Source organism: Lepisosteus platostomus, chromosome 17, assembly GCF_059453375.1.
Source record: "Lepisosteus platostomus isolate fLepPlt1 chromosome 17, fLepPlt1.hap1, whole genome shotgun sequence".
In the NCBI taxonomy this organism is placed as follows: domain Eukaryota; kingdom Metazoa; phylum Chordata; class Actinopteri; order Semionotiformes; family Lepisosteidae; genus Lepisosteus; species Lepisosteus platostomus.
Window position 1 is genome coordinate 13,365,140 of NC_142627.1, and position 18,186 is coordinate 13,383,325.

The 18,186-nt window shown below is 41.2% G+C and overlaps 1 protein-coding gene and 1 non-coding gene across 2 annotated transcripts; one reads left to right on the forward strand and one right to left on the reverse strand.

Annotated features, from left to right (window-relative positions):
• Positions 1 to 798: 798 nt before the first annotated feature.
• slc1a4 (solute carrier family 1 member 4) lies at positions 799 to 17,669 on the reverse strand. Its single transcript, XM_088609797.1, has 9 exons — positions 17,449 to 17,669; positions 13,635 to 14,856; positions 11,456 to 11,498; positions 9,451 to 9,516; positions 6,539 to 6,705; positions 5,714 to 5,947; positions 4,907 to 5,101; positions 4,012 to 4,146; positions 799 to 2,827 (listed from the first exon to the last, which is right to left on the reverse strand). The coding sequence occupies exons 2-9, from the start codon at positions 14,150 to 14,152 to the stop codon at positions 2,593 to 2,595; spliced, it is 1,593 nt and encodes a 530-aa protein (XP_088465923.1). The 5' UTR covers positions 14,153 to 14,856; positions 17,449 to 17,669; the 3' UTR covers positions 799 to 2,592.
• Positions 11,726 to 11,798, forward strand: trnak-cuu (transfer RNA lysine (anticodon CUU)). Its single transcript has one exon. It is a non-coding gene; the product is annotated as a tRNA-Lys (tRNA).
• Positions 17,670 to 18,186: the final 517 nt, after the last annotated feature.

Genomic DNA, 18,186 nt, shown 5'->3' on the forward strand with positions numbered 1-18,186 from the left:
AGAGTGAGACTACCTTGAGATGAAGGACTTTACGCAGTTTTTAGTCATTCTTTTCTGATGTAGAACTGTGATATGTACAGTATCGTGTTAGTAAAGCGTCAGCTTTCTTGGTAAATTCAAGTTTTCATAGTCTACTCCCCGATAGAAAGAAGCCACACCGATCGCGGTCTAAGGGTCTGTATTATCTGTTACTGAACAATGACGTTTTATTCAGAGTCAATGAACATCGGGATCCACTGTAGGTGTATTCATTAGACAATTTAAAATCAATACTTTGATTACAGAAAAGTGCGTTTTGAATGGTGACATTCCAATGTCGTATACACAGCGCGCATTGTTCTGGCCACATCCACAGATTTAAATCATTAATTCTCCATATTTATTTTCAAAATCAAATTTAGCGTTAAAAGTATGCAAAATGAACTTTCTGAACTTCGTGGCGCACAATGGAAATAGCGGATCACAAATTCAAGATGCTGTACAGTATGTCTTCATGTGAGTGTAAAAAATTGGAGGATTAAGGCGTTATGTGCGACCGACATTATCAAAAGGAGCAGCGACACCTTCCGGCGAACAAAAAAAATCACTCCAAATGTACGAATTCAGTTAGATAAAATAACTGCCCTTCCAGTTCTTCTCGGACTCAAAAAAACTTCACTTTACTATCCTTTCGTATTCTTTAGAAATGCTTTCGTCATCCTATTTTTCTTACACAAAATATCTATTTCAAAGCGGTGAGGGGAGATGGCTGTGACAATTATACCCTAAAAAACAGGAAATACAAAACAATAAAGGGGATGAAAAACAATATTTCACAGTTTTAATGTTATTATAAAGAAAAGTACAAAGTGACAGCACGATTACAAAGTACAGAACTGAAGACAGTGGTCAGAGCACCTTTTACAACAGCAGGATTTCAATAAGTGCCCTAGGAAATATAGGATTGGTCTATGCCCAAGCCATTTAAAACAATAACTACCCGTGACAATCAAGACAAAGAACAGGGCGTATGTTAATACAAAATATAGTTAGTACAATATTGGCACTATTTTCAATAAATTATGTAAAGTATGCCAAAGAACGTAGACGTAAATATTTTTAAAAAATAGAATAAATTAATCTGTTGCCATATCTTTTGTGTGGTCCATCTGTGCATTACGTTAATTGTATTTATTAATACAGTGCATTTGTTAGCCAGCTTCTATCATTGAATTGCACAGTATTAGTCAGCTAATCGGAGTGCAAATGTTTTCGAAACTAAAGTCAAAGACTGTGTCCTCGCCAGTGGTCGTCTACTGTCTATACTGTAAGTGAAACGTTGTACTACCGGTTTTATCTTACAGATGCATCTGAAGCGCAAGATTCTATACAGATGTTGCAGTCTTGAGGTTTCTGATATTTGTTACATCACCGTTAATTTCACAACTTTCTGCTCATGGAAGGATCCTCTGCTGATTTCAAGAGCACCACAGTTATTTTGAGTTATATGGAGATGAGTGTCCCGCGGTTCATTATAATACGATCTAGGTGTGCAACGTGCCCTTCTGCTCGTATGACTCTCCATCCTGATTTAAAAAATATCATTTCAAGTCAATTTAAATGTATTTAAAAAAAACATTTAAAGTGACTGTGATCTTCTTGTGAATAAAATAAAACAGAAAGCATCTGCTTAGTGAATGGTGGTTTGATCTGTGTATCTGTGTTCCAGCAATTGTTTTTGCTACCGCTTTGTTTTCCCTGAACATTTCTGGTTACCCAACAATAACGCCTCATGTGAGACGCAATTAAACCATTTCTCCCAAAGGGGGCAGCACTGCTTCATTCGGAGATAATAACGGTGGACTGATATGAAAACGCTCATCTCCAGAATTATGAGTCCTAGGGATCTTTTACTGGAACGTAATGTTCAATCTTTTACTGTACTTTTAACTCCATTTTTATTTACTGGAATTATTTTTAGAATTTTAATCTAGAGTCTGGAATATTGAGAAACGTATTAGATTCCTTTAATCATTGAAGAAATGGCATAAGAAAGAAGCATTAGATGCTTTTTCAGCTTTTGACATGCAGTAAGCTTATCTGAATGAGAAAGGGATACTCTGACAGAAAAAGTTGGGAGTATGAACATTATGTCGATTTTATATCCACGGAAATGTTTAGAAAATTTACAGTTTTACTTAAACTCTACACGCAAAGGCACTCAAAGTTAAAGTATATCTGAATGTAAACTCGTGCTACGTGTGTTGCTTTTTAAGGTTAGACCACCGAATTCAGGTATCTAGAGAGAGACTTTTCCAAAGTTAGGAATGAATAACGGTTAAATCAAATTGTCGAAAAATACAGCACACAGTCGTAATGCAAACACAGCAGCAAGGTCTGTAAGGAGAAATTATGTCATTAGTGGTTCTTATGTTCCTAGTATCATCATAAAGTATGGCTGAGCCTACCTCCTAGCCGTGGCACTTTCTCTGTAAAAGGTGCCGGGAAAAAAATCATTCAAGCTTTTAGCAGGGGTGCTGGCATCTCAGAAAGACCAGTTATAACTAACGCCTTTTTTTTTTTCTTTTGACAAAGTCGGGAGGTCTTCCCAGTTCACAGTGCTGACTCCGTCGAGCCCGGCTTTGCGCCGCCGGCCGCAGGGATCGGCACGCTGTGGTGCGAGACCAGGGGGGACGTCTCCTCTTCCGACTTGCTGTTGGGGACAGCCTCCACTCGCACCTCTCCCAGCTCCGGCACGTCCTTCCTGCTCTCCCTCTGGTTGATAAAGTGAAGAATCCCCGCGCCCAAGGCGTCCCCTTCCACGTTCACCACAGTGGTAGTCCGGTCCCTAGGATAGCAAGCGCAGGCGTAAGAGAGGCTGTTTCTGCCTCAAGCACGCAACGCGCAAGCACCTTGCCGTGGGAAAATAAATGTATCACCTGCTGTAAGTGATAAATACCGCCCTATCATCACATAATTACCAAACACATAGTCATTTAGGAACAAGTAATAGGTTTATTCCATGCTGAAAAAAAGAAGAAAGAGAACACAACGTTTCGGCCGTGGAGCCTTCTTCAGGTGTGAGAGAGACAGGGCAGTAGGCAAAGGTAAAGTAGCGGGAGAACAAAGGTTGAGAGGGAGGAGGAGTGAGAGGCGGGAGCAGGGGACAGAAAGAGAGGCCAATCAAGAGGTGTGAAGTCAGAATGGGTGCAGAGAGGTGTGAAGGTGTCTCTCTCACACCTGAAGAAGGCTCCACGGCCGAAACGTTGTGTTCCCTTTCTTCTTTTTTTCAGCATGGAATAAACCTATTACTTGTTCCTTTGCAGCCTACGCATGCTGACGCAGCTACCCACCTGAACTACATAGTCATTTAGTCGAAAAGCATATTAAAAGAGACTAAAAACAAGTTACTCTACCTCTCGAGTGTTCTGGTCTTTTTTTAACTTACTTGGTAAAAATAAGGAATTAATTGCTTAGACTCTTCAATGTGTTTTCACTGCTATTATAACTATTCATAATGGCAGTGAAAGTAGTCTTGTAGCTCGGCAGATCTGACCCTTTTTTATCTAGATGGGGCCTATCCATACGGTGCTTTACACAACAGTACAACACAGCCGGACACACAGTTGAACATTATGTTCAGTTTTAGCATACGGCTCAATGATCTTCTCTGGGTAGCGGCTATAGGCTTTGGTATAAAAAAGTATGCATTTCAGGGGGGGGAAGAAAAAACATTCTATATCCCTGTCAACTAGACAGTGCAATATCCTGGATTTAGGCAGCAAAAAGAAAGGGACTGAGATTTTTCAGATACAGGGAAATAGATTTTAAACTAAGCAAACCCAGTTAGAGACCTTATCCAACGACTGGGCCATTATGGCAGACTACAGCAGCTCAAAGTTCTCCCTGTCACTTGATCACTGCAGTGGGAATAGCATACCTGGTCTGTTAATACTTGTTGGGAAAAACATCCTGTCCTGTAACACTCCACTTGTGTGGGGAGTCGGTGGGTGGGATGCCCAGGGTACTTACACTATCCAATCAACAGCAAGCATGAGAGAGAGGTCATTAGTAGGCAACCCGATGGCCTCCAGAATAATGGCAATGGTGATAATCCCCCCTGCTGGGATTCCAGCAGCTCCTACACTGGACGCCGTTGCAGTCACACTAGAAGAGGAAGGTGAGGAACATGAGAAACACATTGCTGCCCCTCATATGCTAACTCTGCTGCGGCACTGTGATTTGCTGGGTCAGCTTGGCTCTCACACTCTGCCCCAGAGGTGGCTGAACTGCAGCAACTGGTTAGAGGATCACATGCCCCACAGCTTGGTGTCCCAAGAGAAAAGAAAACTTAATCAGAACTGATAGTTTGACTGAACACAAGCTGGGATTTTCATGAGGTAAACATTTCCCATTCATCAAAAAATACCACTTATTGCTACTTTTTGCTTTTAAATATTAAAGTTATTTAAGCATACTTGTTTACAATTAAATATAAGCAATACTGCTTATTTCGTGTATAATGACATATTGAGCCAAGATATGTCATATATCTACAGGGCTTGATGGGTGTAAATATGCAGTTAGACCTGCTAAGAGACAGCTCTTAACAACTACTTGACATCTGCTTTAAAACTGAAAAACTGTTTGACTCTTTTACATTAAATGGCAAACCATTGTTACTAGTGTTTGCAAAACACTCTAATTTGGTCTTCTCTTGGTAAAGGACTTCACACTGTTGAGGAATGTCATGGTGGCATGAACACTAATAATTTATATCTTTCAAATAAAATCATGATAAAACAGACAGCTGCTGTTTTAATTCTGTTGAAGGCATTTTCTGAACTCATTTCAAAAGATAATTTAAGCAATCTTTAGATATGACTTTGTATTTTCATGGTGTTATCAGAAATGTATCCCAACATACAGGATGGTGAAGATCTGCCCAGCGTTGAGCTCAATGTTGTTCAGCTGGGCGATGAAGACTGCGGCTATGCACTGGAAGATGGCAGCTCCATCCATATTGACTGTAGCGCCAATGGGCAGGATGAAGCGACTGATTCTCTTGTCCACTCCATTATTCTCCTCAATGCATTTGATCATGGAAGGAAGAGTGGCTGAGCTGCCGAGAGAGAAACAGTGGGCCACTCCTGAGAGACCTCTTATTCTCCACGTGCCTCTTGACAATGTACTTACTCTTACTCCTTCCTGCTAAGAGCCACTGCAAGCCTACAAAAGACTACACAGAATACATTTCCTTTCTTTCCCTGTGGACGGAACAACTCTTTTAATAGCAGTGGATGGTGGGAGAATTCATCGGAACAGTCTGCACACAAAGTCCACTGCAGGAAAACTCATTCGTTTTTCAGTAGATCCTCACTGGAATCCATACATGCTTGTGTGTATTGATTTGATTGAAAATCAAGCCCAGAAGCTTGTAATGGGACGATTAGCCCTATTATAAGTCTAAAACTAACCTTTTGGTACCATACTGTACGTTACAAACTGTGGCCTGACTGATGTGGTGTGTTTTTGGTAATGTATGCAGGTGAATTTGCCAAGTTACTTCAGAATACGACACACAAAAATACATCGAGTGGAAAAGTGTGGTCGAAATTTGGTGTTGCATGGAGACTTTGAACACATGCTTAAAAAAGTCAATGTGAATCATTCAAGACCTTTATGATAGTGCGGATGGAAACCAGAAGTGCTTGCTTCCGCTGTCCGTGCTTACCTGGAGCAGGTAGCAAAAGCAGTTGTAAAAGGCGTGATGAGGCCAGAAAGGAAGCTGAAGGGGTTTTTGCGAGTGAGTCCGAAGTAGATAAGAGGCAGCACTATCCCTCCATGGATAGCGTGTCCCAGAATAGATGCAAATATGTACTTCCCCAGACTTGTGACCAGCAGGACAACATCATCCATCTCCACGATCTTACTGCCAACCAGGAACATTATACCGATGGGCACATACCTGGTCAAAAGAAAGTACAGCTTCACAAGCCACCTTACCATTCTTTTCAGGGGAAGGATAAAGATGAGACAATTAAATAAAGACTGGGAACCACATGGGAACTCCCTTCACTGTGTAATTTGTTACAGGTTGTGTGATGATTACGGGTCTTGAGCTGATTTGCGTGAATCAAGTAAAACCTCGTTTCCACTACATTTTATGTACCATTGGATATACTTTGTTTTTTTGTTACAGAGAGTTTAATGCTTAAAATGACATATAAGGACCTGCTTATAGACGTATTAGCACTGACAAGCACAGACATATTCAAAAGCTTTAAAGGGTGTAATGTACAGTATAACTGTCATATACATTACAACAGACATTCAGACATGTACTGCATGCTCTAGTGGGATTTTATATTTAAATTAAGATATAATATGATTTTTTCAGTCCAAATTCCAAATGCTTCAGTACACATTATAAACATTATTAACATTTACATAGGCATTTTTTCAGATTATTTGCCATTCATATTTTAAGCACCTCAAGTTCTGAACATGAGCTCTACTAGCTGTGAAAAACACGGACCATCAGCTCTCAGCCACTTACCACATAATCCAAGAGACAAGGACCATCGTTGCTTCATTGAAGGAGTTGAAAAATCGGATCAGTTCCTCTCCCTCAGGGCCAAGTTTCCGCAAGGCCACTCCAAACACCATCGCAAAGAGGACCAGGCCTAGGATGTTCATGCCATCTGTGTCTGTGCCAACGGGGATCTACATGTGAACAGATCAGTGACAGCTGGTACTGGAAGAAAAGTCCTAGATTCAAGGCAACACTCACACTATTCTACAGCTGGAGCACCAGAGAGAAAGGAATATTAAAAGATATCAGAAGAATCTCCAGCAGGGCAGTGGCCAGGCTGGGGCTTTTTATGGGGGCAGGGAGCATACCAATTCTAAATATCACAGAATTTCTGTGTGTGTATGGCGGGGGTGGGGGGGGCAAAGGGCACTTTTACTCTATTCTTTTCATTTTCCAAATGAAGGGAGTCTCCTTTGCTCATTTGTGCTTTCCTGTGGTGAATTTATCACTTCGCAGTGGGTGGCTCCCTCTCTCATTTTCTCTTTCAGTCGTGTTGGTGGGGTATGGAGCAGCTTCTGGGGGAGTTGGGCACAGCACAGCACTTGTCTCTTATAGCACCCCTAGAATATGAAAATAGGGGGACACTTCATCTGCAGTAGACAGGCTAGGTTCCCTACAGGACAACCAACACCCCAACAGCCCTGGCGGGTCGTACAGATCAGCCTTTAATATGTCCAGGCAGCATATGCTGTATACTTAAGAAAAGGAACAAATAATTGCATTTCATTTAAAACAGACTCAGTTAGTAGAAGATTTAAGGACACCCTGTATGTGCACAGTATGTGCAGCCATACATCTAAGATAAGGGATGCGTCTGGGAAAAACTCAGTCGTTCCCAACATGCAGTGCTCTCTCTTTTTTATTCCTTCTAATTTGGTTACCTGAACTGGTCTTGCACTGCTTATTCTATGGGTTTTGTAATCCACTGGCCATTCACATTACAAATTCAAGAGCGGACATTGCACCTGTTAAGCATCTAAGGTGAACTGTTAGTCCTCTTCACAATCATTAAAAGCAGCTTTGTATGTAGGTTTACATATTCACATGTGGAGGAAATACAGCCATTTATACTCATCAATCTGTAGCAATACAATATCCAGCACAGCCACTACTGCTATAACAGAAACCCCTATTGCAAGTACAGTTGATTGTCTGTGCAAACACAGTGCTATTTAAACTGACTAACTGCCTGGCTGCTTCCAGACAAAACAAATGTAGTTTTAATCCACCCCTGAAACTTGACAGTTTTGTATGGACATATCACTCACTGCAACTTTGAACACTCTTTTAGCAATTGTCACAGTTGCTTGAACACAGCAACGGAACAATAGCGATTGACATCTATTTCTTGAGCAAGATTGATATTTCATAGATAATTTCTTGCATGTGACCCGGTGAACTTGCTTTTTCTCACATCCTCTATTATAGTATACAGTGGACGTTACACAGACTGGTACATAGCGCCAATTTTTTTCTTTTTCGTGTCTCATCTGTTACAACAATACCCACCAATTAAACTGTAAGATGGCTATCACTTTTTGTTCTCCAAGTTGCAGTGTAGAAGGAGAGAAATGGTGCAATAACACACACATGACCTAGACACAGGGAGATCATCATATGACTCCACATTCTCAGGGACACTATGCCAAGTCAGGATCTTACCATTTTTAAATCGAGCCTTCCACTGCTAAATTATTCCCACAGAGAAACAGTAAGAAAGCACCTTTCACAGGTTTTTTTTTTAACAGTACAACTTCATGCTAGTAGGGCTCTTTCAACTTCATCTTAGAATGAAATGAAACGGACAAAGGAAAACAAAAGGCCCCTTTTTTGGAGACGTGAGTACACTCTTGGATCACAGGCCTATCCAAAAGATAGGGAGGCCAAACCACTTACCAGTCTCTCATCTGAGGGACTTTAGCTTTTCCCAAGCCCTTTCTGACTATCCACAAGTATTCCTCTTTTCTCTACCAGTCACTCTTCTGGCCAGATTGCACAGCAAACACCATAACAGCATTGTTCTTGCTCTCCTGCACCTCACATGGAAGGCTGGAGACTTAAACAAGCAAGACTACTGAAGGCAGGAGCTCCATAGCACCCATGGCATATCACATCCCCCCTTTTCTACCTGCCCCATGTTCACAGCAGCACTGCTCTTGTGCTCTTGTAAGTATTCATGTTTACTATTTATTGTGAATAGATAAACCATCCATTTGAGTTTTGATCATGATTCAAACGTGAATAGTTGACCAGTACTGTGAATTTCCTGCACTACCAATATCTGCCTAAGAAAAGATGTAATGCTTACTTTGCGTGTTATGTGTTTCTGTTTTAGGGTGCAATTTTAATATATGGTTCTATCTCGTAGTGCCTTGGTGAACAGAGTCTGCTTGTCACCTTACAGAGATAACATCTACAAAAACTTTCTAAAGACAGCTGGATGTTACAGGTTTACCATTCCTGTTTGACTCTCCCTTTTCCATCCCTTTGCTACCTCGCATTTACACAGTGCACCTAGTGGCTCAAGAAGCTGGAGCTCAGTGTGTTTACTTTGCTGCAAAGAACTCATCTGACCTCAGCCTCTGTATTCCAGCCAGAACTGTTTCCGGCGTATTTGAGAACATGCCGTTTTGCCATCTTTCTGCCACACAGATTAAAGAGATCAGTGTGAGTCTTTGTTCTCTTCCCCAGCCCGTCACAGGAAACCAGACGAACCATCAACATGGTGATATCAACAAATCACCCTGTACCCAGACTGCTACGATTCTTCAAAATCGCGTACGAAGCAAGTCTCCTAGAGACACAACATTCCTGCAAGACCAAGGAAAGAGTAGAGAAAAAGTAGTGCATGCTGAAATATTCTTGTAGCTACATACCCTCTGGTAGGTGACATTTCCATGAGTTGTGTTTCCAGTTGAGATGATCTTATAATCAGTTGCATACTGTAAAGACAGAAGAGTAACACATAAGGTTTTAATTCACCTTACAGACATTATTTCAGTTTTCTTTCTATGTTCTCAGGTGTGCCACACTGTAGTTGCTAGCTTTATTTTCTTGCATTTAATTTAAATAAGTAACTAATGCCAATAATGGGGAAGCAATTTTACCACACTCTCTTATCTTCTAAAGGTTTACGATTCTGAGGTCAAACAGGTGCAAACACTTTTTCTTCTAGTACTGTCAACTGTTTTCTGTCCTGAATGCCAGTTTCAGCTTATTTAGTGCCTTTGCATTCTTTGCATTCTTCTGATTGTGCTACAGTCTAAACATACTTTCTCTTTTGCCCCTGCAGTGTAACACAGCCACATTAGAACTCTCTTTTAAGTTGATACAACAGGAGTCAGCACCCAGGCAATGTAGAAAGATCATTTTTGCTTTCACTCTCTGAGAGTATAAACCTAATCAGGTTTGATCTCTCCTAACCTGTTCCTCATCCTGAGTGTGCTTTAACTCCTGGCCATATTCCATGTCATTTAACAGAACACCTGAATGTGGCAAGTTGCAAAGTCGTGAGCTCCTCTTTTGTCTATTAAAAATATCAAATGTGGTTTATATGTACATCAGTGTAAACTCTGTATGTTCCTCCCAAAAAAGGAACAATCAGAGACCTAAATTCGAAAAAAAGGATATGTTTCTTTAAAGAGAGAAGACTATCTAAACCTGAAAAGTCTCAAGCTGATTCATACAAGAGGGCTGGAATGGACTTAGACATCTATATGCACTGTTCTGATTCATGCTTTAATTCAGTGGCTCATTGGACTTTCTATGTTTGAATTAATTCTGTAATGACACAAATAGTGGTACCCAGTTAACGAGGTCTAATATTAATTTGTCAAAAAAAGTTGAACTAGACCAATTAAAAGGGGAAAACGCCTGTTTTGTAACCCAGGCCGATACTGTCAAGTGGGTTTTTTTCCCCTCAAAGTTAGAAGCTGCCAAGCCTGACTACTGCAGAGCATTCATCATAGCCCTTCTTGTTTCAGAAGGGAAACACATTGTACCCTTTGTAGCAGGGTGAATGAGGGATTAAATCCCTCTGGACTGGTAATGAAGAAAGTCTGGGAGCTGGAGAGAGTTGGATAGCTGGTTGCTATCCACTGAGAGATGGAATCTGCACTCTTCCAGAGTTGTATGGGCATTCCAGAAACTGCCAGAGCAGTCTGTGCAGCATCAGGCCTTTGCAAAGAAAGCACAGTACTCCTGAATTTTTTAAACATCCCGAGGACAGACCGGGTGCCCGTGCCAGCAAAACATGAGGGCCTTTTCTTTCCACAAAGTACTGGACTCTATCCAGGGAACCAGCTCTTAAAATGCAAGGCTGTGTCGTTCTCCACATTGAGAGATGCCATGTGAATGGTTGCGGCTGCTGGATCCGCATTCATCCGAGTTTTTATTTATGACTTTTTGGGGGAACTGATTCAGATGATGAGATGAAGGGAAAGTCCTGCGTGTGTGTATCAGTTAAAGGAAGGTCCACTCGGATTCTGGCATTAGGTGACCAGACCATGACAGACCAGTTCTGCCAAATGGTCTGTCGAATGAGCTGTTCCTTTTTAAAGCACGGCACCTTAACTCTCGTAAAAGTCAAAGTAAAAGCAGTTAGCAGTCAATGTGTTCACAGGCCGAGGAGATGGCCAGCCTGCAATGAGCTTGCCATAGAAACCCTCCTGCTTCTGTAACTGAGGAAGGAAGGAGATGTGTCTGGCTGTCTGAAAAATGGCCTTTTGATAATGGGGCTTCCTTTATGTGACAATCCAAGTTTCGAAATGACAAGGTAAAGAGAAATGACACGAACAAACATGGCATTGACACTGCGCTTTAGGAAGACCTCCTCGTGGCACAAGATAAATCATTTAAGGCAAAGTGCAAAGGGGGTCTTACCGAGCGAAAGGCCGCAGCAACAAGGTTAGAGGGAAACAGGTTCCTTAATAAAGAGGAAAACAAGAGCAGGGTGAAAACAAGACCAAACACTCAATCAGACAGCATGTGGAAGAGAGTGTTTAATGTTTATAATTAATATGTACAGAATACAATCTTCTATTATACAAAATTACAGAAAAAAGACCTGACCTACCACTTTCATAATGGTACAAGTTGGACTTAAAGACACTCCTGAGCAAGAAAGGGGAGAACTAGTGCGTGGAAATTAGCACCTGACTAACTCAGTCAGTAGAGCATGAGACTCTTAATCTCAGGGTCGTGGGTTTGAGCCCCACGTTGGGTGGTGCCCGTCTCCTTATCCATCAATTTCCCTTTAGGATCAATAAAGTCTTATCTATCTATCTAAATCACTTATCTTCCCATGTCTGACCATCTAGGATTTTAAATACAAAGCCGTTTTGCAAACAGGCTTCAAGTGGATCCTGAGGCTGATGAATTAAAACACTTTCCCCTGTTCACATAGTAACCACTTCAAGACCTGGTGTGAGTGAGCATTCAGCTTGCTACCACACCACGTCCACTGAACTGACAGCAAATCACAGAACTCTGCTACCTAAGAGGGTGAGAGATCCTTTCAAATCCACAGAAGAAGCCTGACACCCGGCAGTCTTTGTCTGACAATGAAGCTTTAATCTTCTATTTTAATGAATGCTGTATTAGTGGCCACTGTATGACAGTATTTATCAGGCATTTATGGTTTCTCAAGTCTGTGACAAACTTGGACTGCCATGAATAGCAAATTGCATTGAATTCAGGGAAATCTATGATGCTATTATGCAACACAGTGCTTGGAAGAATATTGGGTATTTTGGAAAGTTTTCTTCCACTGTGAGTCACCAGAAAAGACAAGCACCTGCAGATTCTCCCAACCACTAGCCTTGAACAGGACATTGTAAACAACTCACATCTCTCAAGATTACCTGCTGATAGCCTTAAAAGCTCAGCCTGCTTTCTAAAAACACATTCATTTCCAGGTGTGTCCTATTAGGTCTTAACCATTCCTATAATATTGTTATTGATTTATTTTTTATGGGGATTTAAATTGTAATACATTTTTTAATTGCTTTCTTAAATCCAGAGTGTATAAATCCCAGACAGTATTGGTTTAAAGGAAATAAGTAACAGAGGACAGAGAAGTGAGTTAATCAAACCATATATGGCTGAAAACAGCAAGAACTGTTTCTTTAAATTTCCATAATATAAATGTGCTTTCTTCCAATAAGCAAAGAGACCCTAGGTAAACCTTCCATAACTTCTTAGAGCAATGATACCAATCAAGTTCTGTAACAAAGTCCTTTCTTGTTAATTTTGAAATGGCTGTAGGTAATTTGATAGGCAACCAAAGCAATTGTAAATAATTTCTTATGGAACCCTTCAGCAGATTCATGTTGAGAAATCAGTTCTGATTGCACTTGTACACATATTGTTTAATTGAAAACTTCCTTTATTCTGGAAATATCTTTTTAGGCTAGTTGTCATCCTAAAAAACAATCAATTCCCCTTAGATTGTTGTTATCCAGACACAGTTATACTGGATAAGAGAAAGCATAACAACATTATACGCAAAGAAGAGTTTATAAACATATGAACTGTGTTTTGCATGTTGATAAAGAGCTAAGACCAAACATTTATAAAACGTATCAAATGAGATGTTAAATGTGGCAAAAATGAAAATAAAACTGTGACTGGATAAGGGGAAGTGTGCAGAAGGATTTGTCACAGTATTGCCCTATATAAAAAGATTTAGTTAAAAGTGTTATTTGAAAGGGGCATTTGTTTTGTTTTTTTCGGATGTAACTAGGTCATCGTAAGTACTGGCCAGCGAGTGCTGCTTGTCTTATAAGCGATGACTGATTTTTTGTAATTACAGTCTCTGTAATCTAATTAATGATAAAAAGTGCTCTAAAAACCAGTAAAGGCATTCTCACTAAAGATCTTAGCAACGTTATGAACAAAAATAAGAGAACTAACACATATCTATAGAAAACTTGTGTTATTTTGTGGTTTTCATTTAGGGTGATTGTATTAAAAGTCCAACCATTTTGAAGCTTGCTGTAGTTTTCTGTGTACATAGTTAAACGCATTCAAACATCATACTGAAAGGTAGACCAGATATTACCTTGCAAGGTCTAAGAAGGAGTCTGTGGTCTCTTTGCTGGCGGTGACGGGTCCTAACCCGAGGTCGTTAGTATTCAAAGCCCCCGCACCCACTCCTGGCTTAATAATAAATGCAAGAGCTACTCCAATAGCTGAAGCGATTAGGGTGGTCACCAAGAAGTAAGATACAGCGATTCCGCCCAGTTTCCCCAGAGACCGAGTATCCAGACTTGCCGCACCCGAAATCAAGCTGCACACCACCAGGGGAAGAATGATCATTTTCAGCATCCTTAACAGCATCTCTCCGGGAAACGCGAAGTATGTCATTTGTGCCCGGGTGAGATTCAAATTCCTGACGGCCATACCAAGGCCAACACCGACCAAGACGCCGGAGACCGTCAGTATAACTAAGAGGTTTCTTTTAAAAAACAGCATGAACTTATTTGTAGTCTTTTTTCGCCCACTTTTCCCGTCGGCTTCGTCTATCCTTATCGGACGTTCAGAGACAGCATGCCCGTTACTCTCGCTTTTTTTCTCCATTTTGCAGGAAACACGACCCTCAGTCTGGAGAGACGCGCGGATGCTATGAATAACGGTGCAAATGATTCAGAGACCGCAAGTCCACGGAACGCGGACTCGCTCTTGCGGTAACTTGTGGCGACTGATGTTCTCCGGAGCGAAACGTGTTCGCTGCTCTGCCAATGGAGTGAGGGGGCTCCTGGAAAAGGGGTGGAGAATACGCGCGGGTACAGCAACACTTAGACAAAAAAAAAAATGATGATGCAACAGGGCTGGAAATTGCTTCTTTCCAGATTTGTTCAGAGCAGCAATAAAGTAGAAAAAGCCGAGAAGAAGTAATGCGATATTCCTTGGTGCTCAGCGCTCGGCGCGTTAGAGGAATCGGTAGGGGGGATACGATGGGGGATTATAAAATAAACTTTCATTGATCCTCTACGGAAGGTCTTTTTGGAGAATTAGAACGACAGCAAATCGAGATTAAAAATGTCTGGGGGCGCTCCTCTTGCAGCGGGAAAGAAATATTTTCAGGAGTCCTGTGCTATTGGGCTTTGAGACCCGTCAGTCTGCAACGCTCCTTAAATGATATTACGCGGCAGCTGGCAGGAAAAAACAGGCCAAGAGCTGACTTGGCTCTTCACCCACCGCAAAATTCCGCTGGACTTCATACTGAAACAAGCTTGGCGACAGGCGTTTTATGAAGTGCATCTTTAATTTGGCTTCATGATCTGTAATACATAACAATAATTTATTAAGCAGCTTCTCGAACACCGTTGGTCAGTTGTCCCAGACAACTGATTTGGCAGGCTTTTTAATAACCCGTTTTGCAATTCTGAACATAAAACAGTCTGCTGTGAAATGGGGTTTTACTGCGTCCTTTGACACCTCCGCTGGTTTTGCAAATACCGTAGTGACATCAAGAATATCACCCGTAGATGGCGTCGTCCCTCTTTCTTTTCACGCTGGTAAAGAACAGCTGGAACATTTAGATAGAAGACACACAGTCTAAGATACACGTTGTTTCGACCTGTGTGTCCCTTTTCAGACTTCATTGTTATGATGTTGAGAGTTAACAAAACCGCACACAATATCTATCAACGGGCTGTCCGGTCAAATTCTTATCTAATCACGAACAACCGATACAAAACTAGTATCTGTCAATGCTGCGAATGAAAGTCGTGCAATTTCAAGTATGTACAACAGGTCCCTTGTAGAAGGAAACTTTAATTCTATCATGAAATGTTAAAAAAAATGTCCGCTTTTTCCCCATTCCGGCGCAGGCGGACATTCAGTGATCTCAATGCTGCACTAAAGGCTGCTCATTATTAAACGATTTATAAAAGCTTTTCTCACATCCATATACAAGGCCCGAGTGTTTGCAACTTCCTGGATTTCATTTTTTTAAACTGACCTTCATTTTAAATACAGCACGTCGAATTTGAAATTTGAACTGTATGAAATCCTGCAAAAACGTTTTTTTAGCAGAATTACAACACCCGTTAGTCCCTCCAAGCCGCTTTGCACTTTCATAACGAATAAAAGAAACATTTTTATTTCGGTCTCTTTGGATTGATCAAGAAGTCAGCTGTTACTCGTGATGTCAAACACATCTGGGTGTTTACATTTATGGGAATAAAGCATTTGGAGAAAACGTTCTCTAGAGATCAGGATTAGTGCTAGAGTGCATACCTTTTTTTACAGTTGGTCTTTGTGCGAAACTCCTTATTTTTTTCCACAAGAGGGCCCTATTTCCATAATAATAAACTCTCTTGGAAAAAAAACGAGCCACTAGTCTTTCTCTCTTCAATACGTCTATTTCTTTCGTCTGCATGTCTTGTGTATATATTTTATTCACACTATTCATTAGCAGAAAATAATGGATTTATTTATGCAGAAAACCAAGTCGTCTCAATTTTACACTGAAGACTGAAGTCCAAAGTCCAAAATGTGAGTATACTAATCAGCTATTATTTTCATAACGTACATACCGAAAAATATTTTAATCTTTCAATATTTATTTTTGTCTAGTTTTCAGTTGTGTATCCCATTGTCTCTGAGTGTATGTAATGTTTTAAGCTTAAAAAACTTCACATTAGTGGTTTTACAAGTTTTTGGAAGTCATGTCATTTGCCAAACCCCTTTACACCACACGGTGCCGCGGTGAAGCCGGAGCCTACCCGGCAAGCAACGAGCGCAAGGCAGGGTACACCCTGGATAGGACGCCAGTCTATCGCAGGGCAAGTGCAAACCCATCATACATGGGGACAATTTGGAGGCCACGGTAAAGGCCGAGGGGGGGAATTTGGCCCGGACACCGGGATAACTCCCTACACTTATCGAGAAATGCCCAGGGATCTTTAATGACCACTGAGAGTCAGGACCTCGGTTAAACGTCTCAACCGAAAGACGGATTTTTCGGAAGTACCATGAGGAAATATAGCATCGTGTTTAATCAACAAATTACTAACAGTTACATTTACATACTAACAGTCTGTAAAGTAGTCGCGTTAGCAAATTACACCAAAAGGAGGGATAAGCAAACACGGTAGAAATTACATATTAAATTCAAGTAAGATGTAGGTAAAATTCAAAACTGGGCAAACTCCTGGCCGATGGCATTTAATGTAGACTAGTGCAGAACACTAGATGCAGAAACATAAAACTTTGAGTTCTCACGTCCCTTAAGACGAGTTATTCGTGCCTTAGCAGAAAGACAGGGGCGGTGTTCACAAAGGCTGAAGTCTTATCTTTATTTTCTTCCAGGTCTGATGTCAAGATGCATTATTTCTGTTTGTTAAACTGTCCAGCAATGCTGTCAGGAGAACACACCCGTTCCCTCGTCAACACATCCAATCAATCCCCTGGTAGTTTATTCCTGGTGAGGGCAGCAGACAATTAGGAAGCAAAGCGAGTAGGGAGCGGGATACATCCAGGACAGGATGCCCGTGCATCTCGGGGTACTCACAGAGGCGCGCATTAGAGACACCAGTTCACCCCCGGTTGTTACGAAGGAAGGAAAGCAGAGCACCCGGCGAAAACACGCGCCAATCTGGGGATAACATGCAAACTCCAGACCGATGTCTGAGACGCAAGAGCTGCGTATGAACTAACCACCTCGGGTAACACATCATCTCGGGTAAACCTCGACAGAACAAACGGAGATAACGGATCCTGTTTTGAAAAAGATCACTGGCACAGCGACACACAATCAAGATTTTTTAGTAATCTACCCAGTATACGGGCAGTACAGTACTGAGTCATATTTTCTTTCATTGAGAAATATGTTGGAGCTGACGCGCAGCGTGTATGCGGGATATTACCTTTAATTCGGCTGTCAGGAATTCTATTCAATTCCATCTCCTTTCCACGCCCTCATAGTAAATACCGTCATCTCTGTCACGCCCTGAGAGAAACTCCAGCACGGGAGAATTCCTGTGCTGTTCAGCCATTCGGTTCTTGAAATGTATTCTAACACATCTAAATGTGTACGCAATTCATATTGTTTTCCAGTAATGAGAAACAGAAAGCATTTCAATCTCTCCTTCAGACTCATATGGGTGTTACATAACACACCCCCACCCCCCGTTTTTTTAAACTGTGAAATACGTGTATTTTCACCGGAGGAACTACAGCCGTGCATTTCCTGTTATGCTACATAGCTTTTAACTTGTAACAGAAAAGACTCAGCGCGCTGGTGCTGTGTGTCAGTCGTTAGAAAGCGTCGTACATATGTACTGGAAGCATTATACAAAGGTGTAGGAGAGTTTGGCAGACTGTCTCCATAGTGCTCAAATTCGACTGGATCCCACCGAATACATGAGCTCTGAGCTTTTAGCCAGTCGCATAGAATGGGTTTCTCTCCATAACCATATGCAGCATTGTATATCTGTGTGATATTTGCTAATCATAGCCTTTCTTCTTTGTGAACTGCTAACTTATCTGGCATCATTGAATTCTGTGTCCATTTAGCCTTTTTATGTCTTTGTTTTGTTGTATTCTGAAAACTAAAATGAATAAACTTGTACAATAGACCCCCCCCCACTCCCCCCTTCCACACA